Raw genomic sequence first — 19,476 nt, 5'->3', positions numbered from 1 at the left:
TGAGTACATTTCTTATCAAGCATTGTTGCCTCCTCTTTTGTTTCCCCTTCTCATTCCTTCCCATCTCCCCCCCCCAACCCCTCTACTACTCCCCCCTGCCAAAGTTGTAAAGTTCGTTTTTCGATGTAACATCTTGTACATCTCATTGTTGCAATGGGTTCACCTGTATCCCTATTTAAACGATTTGCTTTTCCCTTCCCCTCCCCAAATTATACCAACATCAAATACTGGGAAAACAGGGGTTCTCATCTCCAATAAACTGCCCAAAAAGCTGGAAGTGGAGCTGTGGATCAAGTGGTAAAATGCTAGCCTTGAGCAAAATAGGCTTAGAAACAGCACCCAGGCCCTGAGTTCAAGCCCCAGAGCATATCATCATCATCATCATCATCATCATCTAGCTTGTATCTCCTTTCCCTCTTCCGCTTAGCCTACAGCATCAAGCCTAGGGCCTTGTTTGTGTTAGGCAAATGCTGTATTTAGAAGCTCCAAGCCCAGGCCTTAGTCATTAGTTTAGAATTGTAAAATCAAAGTTACCAACAAGAATATAAATGGTTTTTTGTAGCACAATAGTTTTCAGTAGAATCATGTATTTCTTTTCCCCACTCTTTGGCTTTTAATGGTGGAAACCAGTAAGAAAATCTCAGAGTTATTTCCCTGGATGAGAGGAAGGAGGTAGCAGATGCTGTTGCTGTGACACGAAGGGTAAAACTCCAAGTTAGGGATGAGTAGTTTGCTCTAGCCTCTTGTACGAATTCCACATGACAGAAGTGAATAGACTCACCGGCTAATGAATAGATGGGCTACTGGCTGAAGCATTGTCTTTCAATTTCCCTGACCTGGAAACCTGGGCAATCCACTGTAGGGTGATAAACAAGAGTTTAATGTTGGATTTTTTTAAACTATATTTGAATGTTCATTTAGTGTTCTTTCACCAAAAGTGTATTTTCTTGTCTCATTCATCCACTGATGCACTGGATTATGGCAAAATGCCATAATGTTTAAAATAAAGAATACTTACCCACAGAAATTGCTAGGTGACATAACCATGAAATATAGTTTATTTTCCTTTATTTATTTATTTTTGCTTGTTTTTTGTTTGTGAGACAGGGTCTGAACTGATGAACCTTCTGCCTCAGCCTGCTGACTTCTGAGATTGAAGACATGTGCCACTAGACCTGGTTCCCATGATGCAAACTCTTTTGGGGTTTTTCCCTGGCTTTGCATTTCATGTCTGTGTAATAGGGTCAAGTATGTTTTATTTCAGATTCCCTGAAGAAATGAAGAGGAGGGATGATAAAGTAATTATAGGTAGCATTTAATGAGCACAAGCTGAGTACCAGGGTTTACAGCACTATGTTCTGTACTTTGTGTGATTTAATCCTGGCAGTCATCTTATGTGGTTGGTACTATCTAAATGTTCCCATTGCACAGAAGAAGAAACTAACAAGTGTCTGATCACAAAAGCCCTTTAACCACTATACTCTTGTGGCCAGGCTGGTGTACGTTGTTCATTTCCCCCTCTCCATGTAGTTTGTGCAGAGTCTCTAACATATACAGTTTTAATAAACTTAGTGACAGATTTGCCTCTTCAATATGACCATGGCAAGGCCTTATGAGAGTTATTCATCAGAAGACAAGATTCACTTATGCCAGCCATGCAGACAGTTCTTGCAGTCTTACCTGCTCTATCCTGAAAGAGCTCGCCTGCCAGGTGGAAGGCCACTCTCCTGCTGTACTCAGGCCACTTTGTGCCCTCACCAGATTTCACCAAACCCTTCTCTGATCTTTTTTGGCTCTAGGGAAATTAAGGCTACCTCTTATGATAGGTCAAGGGCCTTAGGTCTAAGGGGTATTGAATAAAAGGTAAGTGTAGAGCAAGCTGTTTTGAACAAAAGTGGTGGGATGTGGGTTGGGAAGAGGGAACCATTGTCAGCTTTTAGGTATTTAAGATAGGATCTTAGATGTAATATAGGTGGACTTTTGTTGCTAATCTGAATCCATGTAAGAAGCCTAAGGTGCATCTGTGTCTTGATCACCAAAATAGTCTATGCTGTTAAGAGTGAGATGCTCACTGTTTTGAGGGAAAGCTTTTTGTACATGGTCAGCAGAATATTCTGGCAGCTCACTCAGGAAAACTAGTCATATTCTAAAGCGACATCAGCACATAGTAGCTCTAGTTTGTAGTGTTTGCTCTGTCCTGTAATTGCCTTAGGCATAGGAATCTAACATTCTTTCCCTCTCTTCTCCATATTGTTAGATTAACAGTGTGTAGAACTCACAGGGATGACTTGACTTGATAACATGACTAGCCTGACAATAGCTCTTGATTGATTATGTTTTGAGGCTCTTGGGATGATAGCTGGTTGTCTTCACTGAATTGCCTAAGTGTGAAGCAGACTTCCAGGAAGGAGGGTTCTGATTTACACATCATTTTCAGCATCATACAAAATTAAGTTATATTTATCCCAGAGATTTACCATGGGAGTTTACTGGGGGTAAAAGCCCATGTTCCAGAAAGTTCAGAAAATAATAGAAGAGTTAAAGGTTTCTTTCAGGGTTTGCAGCACCTTTTAATGTGGTGATGGGAATCATGGGCTATAAAAGGTCAGTAGACTCCCCCACAGCATCTCCAGACCTACTTGACCTCAGAACCCTGTTTATCTGTGTTGGAGACCAATGTGTTCTCAGACAGTACGTGCTGAGTGCACAGTCCAGGTCTGCTACCTACCATGGTCTGAACAATACTGTCAACTTCACCTCAGTCTCCCTGTCTGTGTAACAATAATACAGTTCATTTGAGTGTAGTGTATGTTTATTGTTATTTATTCAGGCCTGTTTATGAATAATATAGGCTCTCTATACATTGAGAGTGTAAATTCCAAAAGTCTTGACTTTTCACAAAGAATTTGTCGAAGTAAGAAAGTATCTGAAGTAGAGAATAATATAGAGGTCTAGAATTTGGGGAAAAACTCAAACACATTTTCCAGTTTAAATCATCTGTCTAGTCAGTAAGGCCACAGAGTCATGCTAAAATTAAAATGTTGACTTTGACTAAAGGTAAAGTCAAAGAAAGGGGGAAAACTGAACCAGTGGCAAGAGTTATTCTTGTATTCCTCTAATTTGGACTAGATTGAAGTAGAAAATGTCAAGTTATGAGTAGTGTAGTAACAGACATCAAGCACTGAAAATTCTAGTTTCCTGGATGTATGCTGTGGAAAGAATGAAGTTGGTTGATAATGTCTGGTCTAGGAAGGTGGCGAAGAGTCAGCAGCCAAACAAAAAAGTGGCTTGGGTAGCAAATTCAAAACAGTACAGCAGATGTAACTTACTCTTTAGGTAAAAAAATATTAAGGCTGTTTTTCTCCAGGTCACAAATCAACTGGAGGGCTAGATTTGTAAACACACTAGTAAAATAGGCTTCAAGGTGATAGTAGCCTGGCATGGAATCCCAGAAAACGGGGGGGGGGGGGGGGGGGGGGGGGGGGGTGGAAAGAGGAGGGTAGATTAGGAATCTCAAATTGAAAAGGATCTTAACTTGAAAGTCTCAGGGCTGGTGAGTCTGCTGGTGCTCCCTCAAATAGGGGCGTGTGTGTGTGTGTGTGTGTGTGTGTGTGTGTGTGTGCACGCGCACATGCATGTACGCAGGGATTCGATGTGCAAGGCTGTGAATGAGCCACACTAAGCAAAAACGGAGTGCTTGACAGCTTGTCTTTCAGCAGCCCAGTGCAAAATGCCTATGGAAAGTAAATACAGGGAGTCCTGTTGTCAAGGCGCACCCCACCCACCCCCTCCATTTCCTCCCTCCCCCAAAGTCGCCCGCATTTCCACCCCCTCCCCTACTGCTGGGGTGAGCCCGCGGTGTAAGTAACCAGAGGACTTCTGACTGTAATCCTAGCACGTCACTTTGTTGAAGGCAAACACGTGGTTCCGAGAGAACTTATAAATCTCTCCTCCCTGCAAGATCGTGATGTTATCTGCTGGCAGCAGAAGGTTCACTCAGCGGAGCTCCTGCAGACCCGAAAGAAAGCTAGAGTTCCAGGAGAGAGAGAGAGAGAGAGAGAGAGAGAGAGAGAGAGAGAGAGGGAGGGAGAGAGGAGGGAGAGGGAGAGAGAAGAGGGAGAGGGAGAGGAGGGAGAGGGAGAGGGGGGAGAGGGAGAGAGAGAGAGGGAAGGAGAGGCAGAGAGGGAAGGAGAGGGAGAGGGAGAGAGAGAGACAGAGAGAGTGCGAGAGCGCAGAGCTGGGGCGCCCCGGCTGGCTGCAGAGGGGTGGGGACCCTCGTATAACGGTCTAGGGGGCCACTGTGGAACAAATGGAGAAGCCGCAGTAAGGAGGAGAAAGAAACGGTCTATTTCAGAGTAGCAAGTGCCTACCTCCCCTGAGCCAGAAAAGTGCAGGTGGCTGGACGCCAGGAGAGGGTGTGGGGGTCCGCGGAGCCCTACGCAGCCCCGGGAGGAATAAAGCTCGCCCGCGGCCGCGCCTCCCAGGGGCGGCTTTTGCCGTGTGCAGGGGTGAACGCGGCAGCCCATCCATCCATCCGTCCGTCCTCCGTCCGTCAGTGCGTCCACCCAACGATTGAACGATCCATTTGCCCGTTGCCGGGTCGCCTTTCGGAGCTAGAGGAGAAAGGAGGGCGCAGAAGGAGGGAGCTGGCGGCTGGACACGATCGCAGGCAGTGACAGCGGCGGCGGCGGCGGCGGCGGCGGCGGTGGAGTAGCCGAGCCGATCAGGGTGCGCGCTGGCCCGGGGTGGGGTTGATCACACAGCTCAGGGCTCCACCGAAGCCGCAGGATTCTCGCCGACGACCCTAAGCGCCCCCCGGCCCCCGCCCACCACCTCCGCTCCACGAACAGCACGGGACCGAGTCCGCAGCAGCGCCTGGCCCAAGCCAAGCAGAGCGCATCCGCTTCCCCGGGGCGCGCCGGGCTCACTCCCCAAGGCGCGCACACGCGCGCGCGCGCACTCAGACACACACGTGTGCGCTCCTGGGTTCCAGCTCTCTGCGCCGCCAGTGGAAGGCAGGGCCGAACCTCTCCACTCCTTTAAATATATAAATTGCAGCCTGGGTCTGCTGCATCCGCGTCCCCTCCTGTCATTTCGCCAGCTGCCAGCCCCGGAGACCTTTTTCCATCTCTTGGTTTTTGGCTTGAGGAGCCGAGAGTTCAGATCCGCCACTCCGCATCGGAGACTGACACACTGAACTCCCATTCTTCCTCTGAAATTTATTTCTGCCTAATAGGTCGCTCCTCGCCTGTTTGGTTTTTTTCCCCCCTCTCTCTCTCCGCATCTCATCGTTCCGGGGAGGGGGGGAAACAAACTCCGAACTCCCCACAGTGCAGACTTGCCCTGCCCATCCCACCTCTGCTCACTCGTGGAACGACCTGCGTGGGTTTGGTGGGTTTTTATTTTTGGTGTTTTTTTTTAAAAAGGAATTCAAAGATACATTTTTTTTCCTATTGGGCATCGACTCTTGATTGTTTGAAACGTTTCCTATGAAAAACAACTCTACCTGATCAGTAGTTCTCTTTTTTTTAACTTAAAAAAACTTTTCAAACAACAACAACAACAACCCAACAATAACCCCCCCAAAACCATGCATTACTGTGTGCTGAGCGCTTTTCTGCTGCTGCATCTGGTCACGGTGGCGCTCAGCCTGTCTACCTGCAGCACACTCGATATGGACCAATTCATGCGTAAGAGGATCGAGGCGATCCGCGGGCAGATCCTGAGCAAGCTGAAGCTCACCAGCCCTCCGGAAGACTATCCCGAGCCCGAGGAGGTTCCCCCGGAGGTGATTTCCATCTACAACAGTACCAGGGACTTGCTCCAGGAGAAGGCCAGCCGGAGGGCAGCCGCCTGCGAGCGCGAGAGGAGCGAGGAGGAGTACTACGCCAAGGAGGTGTACAAAATAGACATGCCGCCCTCCTACTTTCCCTCGGAAAGTAAGTACCGTTTATCACTACCACCCCCGGGGGCTAGCCGGTGGAAACTCTCAGAACCGTGAGGAAGGTGTGTGTGTGTGTGTGTGTGTGTGTGTGTGTGTGTATGCGCGCGCACGCTGGGGGGGGTAGGGTGGGGTGGGGTCACCCTTCCCTCTCCTGGTCCCAGTTCACTCCTTTCCCAGTCCTCCCCATCCACTTCTTTTCCAGTCATGTGCTGGAGACTGCCAGCCTTTGAAAAAGCCCACTTTTTCTTTTCTTTTTTTTTTCCATCTCCCTTCCCCCAACCTCCAGTCCTTTGAAAGGTGCCCCCCCCCCCCCCCCCCCCCCGCTCCACCCCGGTCCCCGCATTGACTCTTCCCTGACAGTCTTATGCAACTTGCAGTCTGTCCTCCTGTATTAAAACCCAAGGGCAGTTAAAGTAGGAAATCTTAGGTCCCTGGTTTTCTTTGCCTCTTTCTCTCGAGGTGCATTGAACTGCTGCATAAAGGGTTAAAAAGTAATCCCAAACCAGTTTCTCCAAAAGGCCCCCTTTCTCTTGCAGACCTATCAGCTGGATTCCCCAAACCTTCCCTATTGTCTCTCACCCCCTAAAGGCATCAGCATCACAGCCCATCAAAGCCTGGTTGGAGTCCCCCGCTGGAGGAAAAAAAAATCAATCCTGGGTATATCTGTTGCCTTGGTAGGTGATTATGTTCCCCCAAGGCAAGCTCTTATAACCACTTTCCCCCTTTAACATCATCTCCATTACAACCTCCGTGCTGACCAAGTTTAAGGTTTCATTACTTCAAGTTATACTTCTTAGAATCCACCTAAAGCTGCCTTCTTTAAAAAAAAAAAAAAACAACGATCTCCCCTCTCCCTTCCACTATGTTATTCATCCTTTTCAACTTTGAGTTTGCATTTCTATCCCTTCCTTAACTTTCTGCCGGGACCTCAGTACCTTCTTATATGTGAAAGAGGAAAGACAGCTGATTTTTAAATTATGGTTATTGTCATTGTTGTTGTTTCTGGCTCCTGAGTCTGTGTCCTCAAAAACCAGCTGGCCTTACAGTAGCCATGGGAGTGAAATGATTTATTGTGGAGTTCTTTTAAGGAGAGGGAGGGCGAAGGAAGATGGACAGTGTAGAATTATTTCACAGTTCTTAATAATAATAATAAAAGAATCGGCAGCAGCAGTATCCAGTAATACCTGAGAGGGTTAAATACCAGGAAGAACTAAAAGAAAAAAAAATAAAATCTGCTTCAACAGTTGTGTATTCCAAGTCCTATGTCTTAAACTTTTCATTGGCTGCCTGTTTCTCTCCTCCCCTTCCCATGCCCTATATACTTGCTGGCTGCTTTTGTGAAGTCTCTGTGACTTACCTAAATAGATAATACAGCCATCTTGGTAATTTTAGCCTAGAGGTTTTAATTGCAGGGTGGTGCTTTTCTTTTTTAATATTTATTTTTAGTTTGACAAGTCGTAGCTATGTGACTTGCCATGTCTTGTGCCTGATGGCCGAGGAATGTGGGCCCATGTGCCTAACTAACCCCAGTTTTTCTGGCCACCTTTCTTTTGCTGTATTGTCTCTTCTTTTTGTCCAATGGCACTGTGGATGTACGGAATCCTGGCCAGAAGGATGATTTTATCACTGTAATTATGGCATTATTCAGAATAGTCCTTGGTTAAGTGCACTCCCACCCAGTTATTCTCCACCGCTCTTCCAGAAGTCAAGTTTTCTATGTGGACTAGAGCCAAGGAAATATTAGGAAAGAAGCTCATTGTAATTAGGCCAAAACCATTGAGGCTGAACAAGGAGAGTTGAATCACTTGGCTTTCTCTAGCGTGCGCATGGGTTCTGTTGATATTTGGACAGACAGGCAGGTATGTTATGCAGGACCTGAATAGCATCCTTTAATGGTTGCGTGCAAAAGATCAAGTAGATTGCCAGGGTGTTGGCAACACAGGGAGGTCTGATCTCATTATTGTATAGGAAGGAGAAAATCACTCTCAAAGGCATTCATTCCTCATTCTCAGTTTGAAAGAGGAAGATAAGCTGAGACCTGGCATTGGTATTATGAACAAATTGGAAAACTTCCCCACACTATTAGTAAGATTTCAAAGGATGGCATCTAAGATCAGAGTGTGGATCAGAGTAAATTAAAACCTCTGATAAGCCTAGAATAAAAATATATACACTCAGTTGTTGATAGGCACTCCAGGAAGCCAGTGTTTAGTGTGGAAGCTTGGGAACAGAGAGCTTTATTAATAGTAGATTCCATACAACAATGTAAAGACTATGCAGAAGTTTATAGAAACTAGGCTAACTGATTTCTCAGCACTTTCTAATTGTACTGGAATTTAGTGGACTCTTTCAAAATAAGGGGTGAGGGGAAGAAAAACAAATTCACCCCACCATATTTTTGAAAGCAAATTGAAAGTGCAACCTGGATTTCTATTGTTATTAACCCTTATGAGAGACTGCCTAACTTTGAACTCAGGACTCACCGATTTGGGTACAGGGAAGTAGCTTGCATGCCTTGTCATTTCTTACAGTGAATTAGGCCAGGGTCATAAGCTCCAGAGATGAAGGCATGGGAAAGATCAGTGGTTCATTTTTTTTTAAACCACCAACTTATTAGTGTTCAGGGAGTGGCTTTAGCTCAAGTATTACAAATATGCTCTAATTATACTCAATGAGCTATATATCATTACCAATTGCTGATAGCCCTTTCTGGGGACATTTTATAAAGTTCAGACTAAATATTTTTAGCAATGTGGAGATTTAAAAATAAAAGTATAGAGATATTGTATATGCCCTCAGGCATATTTTGTCTTAAATATTATCCTTGGCCAAATGTGCTATATAAATACTGTAAATATGAATAGAACTGGCCAGGTGCCAAGCTCCTAGTATGAATTTTAGTCAAGAATGTATTTATGGGATATAAATAATACTGTGTCAACATTTAAAGAGGGGGTCTGATTAGTTTTGAATTTATTCATATTGATCTTTTCACATGCTGTTAGTTTAAGGCTCAAAGTGGAGTTCTAGTGATGTTTCCCAATAGTTTGCCCAATGGGAATTAGTGGACTTTGAACAGTTGAATTTCAAGACACATTGACTTAAACTGCACAAGGTTTTAGAAATTCAGAGAGAACAACTTTATAGGAAGAATCTAAATAATTGAAATTTAAAGCCTATAAAGCTGAGGACAGTTAAAAAATGTTTTCATTCTTCTCCTTGGCAGTGCTAGGGATTGAACCCAGAGCCTTGCATATTCTAGGCAAACAATGCTAATACTGGGTCACATCCCCAATCTTGATTTTTCTTTTTTAGATCTTTCTCATTGTGTATGTTCAGACTGCCTCCATCTCCTGAGTACTGGGATTACAGGTGTATTCCACCATACTTGTGTTCCTCACCCCTTTTCTCTACAACACAGTTGGCATGTAGTGTAGTTCTAATTACAGTGAGTTTATGCTATACTTTCCTCCCTTTTACCCCACCCCATCACCTCCACTAGGACAGTTGACAGGGTCGGCAAACATTTTTGGCTATTAGGACTAGAAGGGGAATGATTCTACTGGCCTTCTTTGGGTGGAAGCCAGGAATGTTTCTATCCATTTTAGGTGTGTTTAGAATAGCCCTCCTCCTTCCCATGTACCAATTTTACCAAAGAATTATCCAACCCCAAATGTCAATAATGCCCCTTGTGAAGAGTGCTGGTATCTTGGTAGTTATCTTGGGTAGATGAAATCTCTTAGCAGTGTCATTTTAAGATATTTAAATATTTAAATTTAGATTTAATATCTAATAAAGATTTAAATATCTTTATGGTCAAATGATATTAGAATGAAAATGTTAGGAGGATAATCAGAAAGTTCAATTCTTTAAATATAGTATGGATGATTTAGTATGGTCTATATAGACTATTCTTGTGACCTTAATGAATTTTTCATTCAGTTAGTGTCAGTTAATGATGTTGGCCCTTTCATTAGGGGCTTCAGTCAGCAGCAGTGATATTAGCCAGCATACAGGAAAAGGAAATGAAGAATTATCTTGGATTTTCCTTTCAAGTAAAATAAAATAAGCAGTGTGAATTAATAAAGAGTGGAATCCCTAATCTAGGCAGGCAAAGATAGTGAATAGTTACGTTGGTTTATTCTATCATATCAAATGAGATAGATTAAATATACAGCCTGGAAAATCACCATGAGGTTTTCCTTATAACTTTCACACGAATGCTAAACATTTAATACCATACAATGATAATTATCACTGCAATCTCCTTTTGTATTTCCTCTATGATTTTCCAAGTGAATTTGTGGGGTTTCAAATGACTAGCAATGACATTATGGTTTGAGAAACGTGCCTTAGTATTCTATTCATGAATATGGCTTTCTGCATACAAATTGCTGGTCTATTGGACCAGTTTCCAAATGGAAAGAAATATGAGTAGGATGCAATAGTAGTGCTTTCTGTACAATTTTTATTTTGTAGCTTAAAAATAGATGATAGCTTTGTGAGAGTGTAAGAAATAGAAAGGGCATAGACAGAAACAGTAAATGTGGAAAAGAGATATCAAAAACAGAGTTAGTTGACTTCTAAAATGATTGAGTTTTCATATACAACAGACCAATCTCTCTATTACCTCGGAGCTCATCCTACCTCTAGTGCCTAGTTGTGGTCACATTTACTTTGGCCACATTCTCTCCCTTCAGGATCTCCCTTTTTTATTTTTTATTTTTTGCTTTTCATACTAGAGGGAAACCCTCAAAGGAAATATATAGCTTCAAACTGAACCAGTTAGTGCTTGCTGCCAAGTGAAGCCCATCAGCCTCATCTGTCTCCTGAAGAGACTCCAGCTGAAAGAGGGTGGAGCTTCCTGTGTCCCCCAGTGATCCAGCACCACACACAGGCGCTGCACCTCGTGAATAGTGACTTCTCCCTGGTGCAGACCCACTGATGTAACCTCCTCCATCAGCTTCCCTATAAAGATATGAAAGGATGACAGATCCGTGTTCCTAGAGGAAACAGAGATGGGAATGAAGAACTCATGACTCACTGTTGAACCCACATCAAATCTGGGTGAGAATCAAGAAGGTCACACACTGCTAGGCCTTCACCCAGAGATTACAACACACTTTGGGCTGCCTCTCTTAGAAAGCTCTGACAAATAGAATGGAGAACCTGACCTTCACTGCAATTGAACTGCTTCCCCCCTGCCACTGTAGGTTAAGGACAGCAAGCATGACTCTCTGAAGGTAGCCCTTTCAGCTGTCTTGGTGCATTTCCCATCCTGGCGGGATCCTGGAGAGAGGATTTCAGTTTACCATATGTGCTGGCTCTGCTTAGGCAGGTCTTCTGCTTAAGGGTGTATTCCACTTCCCAGATTCCCGGCAGCTTGATGAAATGTGGCTCTGCCTGAGATAAACAAATGTTTCCATTGTCATTTTGAAAACATATGGTGCACTTAAAACAATTTTAAAAAACAAAGATAGTTTTTTCACATTGGAATTCAGTATTCTGCAGGTATTTTATTTTACATTTAATAACACGTTGGGGATTCTTTGATGGGTTTGTTTAGACTGAAAGGTTTGCTTCTGCCATTCGTTTAGAAGACATCTGCATCTTGCTGTAATCATCAGCTGCTTTGGGTAGGTGGTTGTTTTGTTTCTTTTTTAGCCTCTCATAGCCAGAGTGAGTGTTTGGCTCCACAGCTTTTTCCTCCACATTGCTCTCTGCCTTGGCTGGATGGCCTTGACCTTACATACACATACCTTCAATCTGCCTCACAATCTCTGTTGTCTTCTGGCCTTTTACCTTGGCTGAATGACCAGCTTTTTGTTGGGCAAATACTTAAGCATGGCCCTGTGGGTTACACTCCTACATTTGTGCAAGATGGCAGGCTGTTAGTGTAAAGGGCTACAGTTTCTTTCCTGGGGCACCTGCTTCCTGGGATTGTGAAGGATCCGTGACAGGTACCACTAAAGAAACACTATCACTCTAGTTGACTCCCACATCCCACTAGATCATAAAAGAGGACCTGCGGTTAAGAGAAATTGAAACATAATTCAGAGTGATGCCTTAGGGGCCATTCCCAGGAGCCGAGGAGGTCTTGGGATCTCATTCTGTTCTTTGCATGTTCTACTCAATAGGTCTGGTTCCCTTGCTCAGGATTCTCTAGGTGGCTTTTGCCTCTCATGGGCAGGGCATGGAGAATGGCAAAACTGGAAATCTACCATATAAGAAGACCTTGAGATTTAGTAGTCTGAGGTTGAACTTTCTTGGATAACATCTAAAACCTTTCAAAGTCTGAGTCTTCTCTCTCATGTAGTTCCTCATTTTATTAAATTCCTACCTGAAAGACATATTCTTTTCCCTTTTTTGTATTTTTATTGTAAAGATACTGTACAGAGGGTTTACAGTTACATGAGACTATTTCCCATTGAGCATTGTTACCCCCCCCCCATATTTATTTCAGCATTTTGTGAAAGCCATATTCTTGCCACTTCATCTTGGCCTTCACCCAAATGGGACATTTATTTGTATAAGGTGGAGCCTTTGTTTCTTCTGTTTCTTTTAGTGGGTGATAAATCCTTTTCTTTTATTTTTGCCAGTCATGAGGCTTGAACTCTGGGCCTGGGTGCTTTCAACATTCTTCTAGACTTAGAAAGAAACCACCTCCTTGAGTGACTCCAATTTTCTTTCTTTCCCTTCCTTCCTTCCTTCCTTCCTTCCTTCCTTCCTTCCTTCCTTCCTTCCTTCCTTCCTTCCTTCCTTCCTTCCTTCCTTCCTTCTTTCCTTCCTTCTTTCCTTCCTCCTTCCCTCCCTCCTTCCCTCCCTCCTTTCCTTCCCTCCTACCCTCCCTCTTTCTTTCTTTCCTTCTTTCTGTCTTTCTTTTGTCAGTTGTGGGGCTTGAACTCAGGGCTTGGGCACTGTCCCTTAGCCTCTTTGTGCTCAAGGCTAGTGCTCTACCATTTGAGCCATAGCTCCACTTCTGGGTTTTGAATGGAGGCTCAATTTTTGTAGTCATATTTAATTAGATTTTCCTCTAAACTCTTACTATCTTGATGTGTGTCTTTGCCTCTTTCTTGTGTTATTGTATTCTGGGCTGCCTTCTTCCTTGGTGTATAAATATCCTTAGAGCAAGCATCAAGTCTAACTTCTCTATAGTTCTACAAAATATACTTTGTCTTTGCTCAGTCCATGTTTGACAAGTGAATGAACATTCTCTATAGAATAGGACTGAACCACCCAAAGGTTCAGTGGGTTCTAAGTGTCCCCACAAGGAGATGCAGGCATGATCTGCTCATTGTAATGGCACAGCAAATGTACCTGATAGGTACTATGGAAGTCCTGCACAAAGCTTGGATCTTTTTTCTTGTTCCCAACATACTCAACTTTTATATCTATCTATGCTTGATATAAAAATTGAGATTTATCAGGACTCTGGTTGTAGTTTTTAAATATTTGCAATGTTGAATATTGAACCTAGGATCTTTTTAATGCTGGGTAAACAGTTAAACACTTGAGCTATACTCAAACTCTTTTGGTTTATATTTTTGTTTTTGAGATAGAGTCCTACTAACTTTGCCTGGGCTGGCCTTGAACTCCGGTTCTTTTAACCTCCATCTCCTGGGTAGCTGGGATGATAAGAGTGAACCAACATACCTGTTTCTGCTTTTGGTATTTTTCCTCCCCCAGTTTTTGTTGCTGTTGTTTGTTTGTCTTGTTTTCTTCTTCACAAATGTTCATGAAAAGCACTTCCCTTGTCTTTTTCAGAGAGTAATTTGGGGAGGCAGGATGGTTTTGTGCAATGAATAAGGACTTTGGAATCATATAAATCGCACCCCAAAAGGCAATGACACCTAAAATATCTCAGAGGCTGGAAGGGAAATGGTAACATGGATAACAGGAAGTCCTTTTACAGGCCTTTGGCATCTGTTAAGAAGTGGTTGGGTTTGGTTAGCAGCTTGGCTTTCTCAACACAAGTTACCAGAATTGTCCCACTGATATCAGGTCTTGGCTCTGTTGTTATTGGCTTTGTAGCCAGGGTGGAGGCCCCTTCATATGACTAGGCCTCAGTTTCTTCATTTGTAAAGATAAGAAAATGAAGAAGCATTCTAGCAAATGCTTCTGACATTTGTGGGCCTGTTCCCAGCCCTCTTCACAGATTCCCTGGCCCTCATCTCTCCCCCTCCCTCCCGGTGTGTGTGGGGGTGTCTCTGTTTTTTTGTCTTGTTTTGTTTTTTTATTTTGTTTTGCCTGGCCTGGGGCTTGAACTCACAGCCTGGGCTCTGTCCCTGAGCTTTTCTTGCTCAAGGCTAACATTCTACCGCTTGAGCCACAGTACCACTTCTGGCCTTTCCTGTGTATGTGGTACTGAGGAATCAAACCCAGGGCTTTATACATGCTAGGCAAGCACTCTTCCACTGAGTCACATTCCCAGCCAGGGTCTCTGTTTTAGTTAGTTTTTGTAATTTTTTTTTCTTTTGTAGGGCTTGAACTTAGGGTCTAGACACTGTCCCTGAGCTGTTTTTGTTCAAAGCTAGCACTCTACCACTTTGAACCACAGCTCTACTTCTTGTTTCTGAGTGGTTCATTGGAGATAAGAGTCTCACAGGGACTTTTCTGCCCAGGCTTGTTTCAAATAGATCCTTAGATCTCTGTGTCTTGAGTAGTTAGGATTAAAGGCTTGAGCCACAAGGGCCCAGATTGGAGTCCCTGTTTTGAAGGAATCAGGACATTTGGATCCAAGGATAAGCCCTATCTAGAAGCTGTGTAGATTCCAGTTAACTTCACCTTTGGTGCAGTGAGCTGTCAGGCTTTACCTATGACGAGGAAGTTCCAGGAGAGGAAGAGCCAGACAGTTCAGGAAACACACTTAAGGATTTGAGGAGAGGAAATGAAAACCTGAGTGTTGACAGCAGAGTGAAGCAGCCATCCTAAGGTCTTGGTTCACTGTTAGCACTGGAAGGTAGTCACTCTCAGTGAGTTCTTAGAGTCTGGGTTTTCCTGGGACAACCTATGGACATTTTACTGCTATCAGAAAACGTTGGCCTAAGAGGTAGTAGACTTGGTGTCCTTTAGAGGAAGGGAAAGTTTTGTGGTGCTGAGAAAACCATCCTGTGTGGACTGGGACCATCCCTTCATTTGTTCAAATGAGCACTTGCATTTGTTATGCCTGATAAGTTGGAAATGTTTGGCTGAGATGTTCCTTTAACCACAGTGACTTGAGAAACTGAAGGCAGATGGAAAATGCTTTCTGGATGTTGTGAAGCCCAAACCTTCTGAAAATAGTTTGAATGCATTGCCAACCCTCCGCAGGCAGCTGGTTTCTCTCATACTAGCCGGTTCCACACATCTCAGTTCCCAGGGAGAGAGTGTCCCTATTGCCCCGCGGCCTTCCTGGCCCCTTTTGGGTTGGTAACTGAGAGGCAGGTTATTCCTAGAGAAGAGACATGACATTTTTTTTTGAAAAATGTCACAGAGCAGCTATTTGAGAATAGGAGTGGCCTTGTGGAGTTGTTTGTTTCAGAGAATTCTGTAGCATCTTTCCAGGCTCATGAAAGGAAAAGGAAAGTGCTGTGATTTAGATCTTGGCTCTGTTCGTCTGGCTTTCTCTCTAACCCACAGCACACTGACAAATACCACATCTCTCTTGACAAGCTAGTTTACAGATAACCATTCATTCATAACTTTAGGCTGTTTTAAGATCCTTATTTGTTACTTCATCTTCTGAACAAGAATGCAGAGTTAAGTTCTGAGAAAGATACAAGTCAAGAACTCTTTGCAAATCTTCCTACCTGAAAAAGAAGTTCGTATGGATTTTTAGGAACATCATAATATTTATTATTCTCAAAACAAAAATGGGAAGGCACATTCTGAGAAATACCATTTAATTTTTAAGTTTGGAATTCATTTCAGTGTCTTTGGTATTTGTTCATGTGTGCTGCATAGACTAAGATTATAACAGATTATTCTGTCTACTCCAGATTCCTTCCATTTGGGGGGGCTCTTTTGTTTATATGACTATTTCCTTGTCCACAGGCTTGCCTTTTTATTCACTTCTGCTCTGACATTAGAGCAACACCACTAGAATAATTTCTGTTCTTTTATAATGAACTTTTGTTGCTAAGCTGCTGGCTCAGAAAGTCATAAAAAAAGGTGACTAATTTTTCTGGTTCTACTTTAGAAGGGAAACGAACTCATCACAGACAGAGGACATTTGTTTAAACGCAGAAGAGGGAGATTTGCTGAAGGAACTATCCCTTTGGAAAACTCTTAGGATTTTCTGATTCCTCACCACTAGACCACCAAGGAGCTAGGCCAAAGGCTTTCTGTTATCCAATCTTTTATATTCAGGCACATTTTAGCATTCAGGCTCTGCAGGTTAAGGACAGAGACAGAGAAAGGAAAGGCCTTGTGAAATCCTAACTTTTGCCTGGAAGTGGCCAGACAGAGCCAAAGTTGAATAATAGCTATTGCCTGAGGTGCTATATGGTCTCACCTTTAGAGATGTCTTTTAAGTTCCATAATACTAGTTTGCTGCCTTTTGTTTCCACCTGAGACATCTTGACTCATTGTGTTTTAAGTCACATTGGTTTGATTAAGTCCTTCGGTCACTCATTTGAAGCTCTTTGTACTATTAAGCCTTAGATTGTTAAATGACTTGTCACTGATTAGATCCATGAATTGCTACTTTTTATTCCTACTAACCTTGTACTTTTCTTCTCTATGGATTGAGGTGATGTGTGATAGTTTGTGTTAGAAACATTTCAAAAGAATTTCACTGTCAGAAAAGTATCACCATCAGTAATGAATAGTATGCATAAAATTACATCTAGTTTCATAAATTCTTTGTCCAAGCACTCAGATTCTAGAAAGGTCTTAAGGCAAGCTGATCCTAGATCATTATATATTTGGACCAGTTTTCCCTTCTCAATAGCAGTTATGGTAATTCTCTAAAAAGAGTAGAAATTCATTATAATTCCCCATTGGGAGAAAATGACAGTATTCATTTATAGAGTTATAGTCACAAGAGCAGTAAATTACATGTCTGTGTGAAGAGGTAGGGAAGATTGGGTTAGGAGCTAATTTGACCCGAATCTTATTGAGAATTTTTAATGGCAGTAAACATTATTCATTGTTTCTAGATTTTTAAAAAAATCACCTGTGTGAGGATCATATGACATTCTTAGACAGGTGCAAGGTTTCTAGAGCCCACCTTAAAAGAAAAATCTAGATAATGGTGGAGACAAAGGTTTGGGAAGAAATTCTTTTGTATGGTAAAGTTTGAGAACCACTGATCCAGATCTTTGTGACTTATAATTTCTATAACCTTTCTTTTTTTCCCCTCTTTTTCAGTGCTGGTCCTGGGGCTTGAGCTCAGGGCCTGGCACTGTTCTTGAGCTTTTATGCATAATGGTAGTGCTCTACTCTTTGAGACACAGCTCCCTTTCCTTTTGGTAGTTAACTGGAGATAAGATTCTCATGGACCTTCCTGTCTGGACGTTCCTACCTGGGCTGGCTTCAAACCACAATCCTCAGAACGCAGCCTCCTGAAGAACTAGAATTATAAGTGTGAACTATAGGTGCTTGGCATCATCAACCATTTTATACAAAACTTCACTTGACCAAAAGCAATCCAACCAGTGGGTCAAGAAAAATAACCTCATTGGTTGTAATTGGTTTGTTTCTTAACTGTGTCATTACAGTTTAAAAAATAAAACCTGGTACTTTTAGGGTTCACATTATAGTTGTTTAATTATATTAGAAGTCACCTCATTGTCCAAAAAAAATTACTCTTTACCTGACTTATGTAACTGTAACCCCTCTGTATATCAGCTTTATAATAATTTTAAAAATTTGAAAAAAGAAGAACAAGGAAAAGAAATCACTTATGCATAATTTTTAATTATAGCACTATTTCTGTCTCATGAACTGTATGACCCATAGTCACCCCTTTCAAAATTCTTATACATCCCTCCTCTACCCATCCCTTCCCTCACTCTTAATTTTGTAGGATACACACTGAATTCTTGATTGCATTCTCTCCATTTCTCCTCTTTATTTATCCTTCCCTTTCCCCTTGACCCATCCTACCCCTTTCAAGTACCCATTTCCTGGTGTTTATTTTGTTGAACCTTGACTTTGCTTTTCTAAGAGATTACAGTTAATTTTCCCTTGAATATACCATACTTTGGTTAATGTGTTTGTGTACACTTCATTCCACCCAATGTAAGTCTATAAGATAACTCTAGCTTCCACATATAGGGTAAAACATGGATCCTCTGTCTCTCTGGGTCTGACTTACTTCACTTAATGTAATTTTTAAGTCTTTCTATCTCTTTACAAAAAGTACAATATCATTTTTTCTAATGGATGAGTAAAATTCCATTGTGTACATATACCACTTTTTCTTGATTCATTCATCCATTGAGGGGCATCTGGGCTGATTCCATACCTTGGCTATGGTGAATAGTGCTGCAATAAACATGGTTGTGCTGGTGGCTTTACTATAACCAGGTCTGTAATCTTTTGAATAAATGCCCAGGAATGCAATTGCTGGATCATAGAGTGTACCACAACATACACTGGCCTGAAGAAGGTGCTGTTTCCCAGGAAAAGGACTTAAATCCACCCCCCCCCCCCCACTCCGTTCCCTTCCACCCCCAAGAAGTGCATTGAGCCATAGTTGAGAGAAACAGCATTGTGAACCAAGCAACTCACTCTGCATTCTCTGACTCTAGTTACATTCTTTGAGATTTGATTCAGGATAAATTTCAACATCTTTTTTTAAAGGTCAGATATGAATGAGAAGACTTTGTTTGACTTATAAATCTTGTGATAAACAGTTTTTACCCAGTGTAGCTTCCTGCCTTTTGTGATTAGTTTTTGAGAGAGAGAGAGTTTTCTCTTATAGCAGACTGTAGTGAAAGCTCTAAAAATAAACAGTATGGATGCTTATTGGAGGCAACATATGGGAGCTAATGGGAACAGGAATCAACATATGGAGACAATCTTGACAGCTACTCTGCTCATGGAAACACTGATACTGGGCCTCTGGCTTCCATGCCACATTGTCCATGCAGAGCATATATCTCAATTAAAGAACATTCCAGCCAGTGCCAGTGGCTCAGGCCTATAGTCCTATCTATTTAACAGGCTGAGATGTGAGGATCTCAGTTCAAAACCAACCTGGGAGGGGAAGTCTATGAGACTCATCTCCAATTAACTGCCAAAAAAGCCAGATGTATAGATGTAAAAGCTAAGGGACAATGGGTTGGGCGTGTTTAAATCTTGATACACCTTGTAGGGGCTGGAGGATCACTTGAGACATTTCTGTGCAGATTTTATGTAAGCCACTGTTGGTAAAGGTGTTGGAAATGAATTTTTAGGAAATGATGCATCAGAATGAATAAATAACCTCTACCACCATTAGGCGAACCTGGTTCCTGAAACCAGACTATGTGAAAAGAGCCCACTCCCCTGAGACCCTTCTGAGACATCATTCAGAGTGACAAATGGCTTGTTATGAATTCACATCA

At 42.6% G+C, this 19,476-nt stretch overlaps 1 protein-coding gene across 2 annotated transcripts in view; it reads left to right on the top strand.

Annotated features, from left to right (window-relative positions):
• The first annotated feature begins 5,451 nt into the window (after window positions 1-5,451).
• Window positions 5,452-19,476, top strand: part of Tgfb2 (transforming growth factor beta 2) — an 80,900-nt gene continuing 66,875 nt past the window's right edge. For both annotated transcript variants that reach the window (XM_042681886.1, XM_042681885.1), the window contains exon 1: window positions 5,452-5,939. In XM_042681886.1, coding sequence (XP_042537820.1) covers window positions 5,591-5,939 — 349 coding nt within the window. In that variant the 5' untranslated portion in view covers window positions 5,452-5,590. The remainder of the gene's footprint in view (window positions 5,940-19,476) is intronic.

Source organism: Dipodomys spectabilis, unplaced genomic scaffold (genome assembly GCF_019054845.1).
Source record: "Dipodomys spectabilis isolate Male_0828 unplaced genomic scaffold, ASM1905484v1 ptg000069l, whole genome shotgun sequence".
NCBI classification, from domain to species: Eukaryota; Metazoa; Chordata; class Mammalia; order Rodentia; family Heteromyidae; genus Dipodomys; species Dipodomys spectabilis.
Note: the sequence above shows the minus strand (reverse complement) of the source record. Positions and strands in the feature narration are given on the sequence as shown.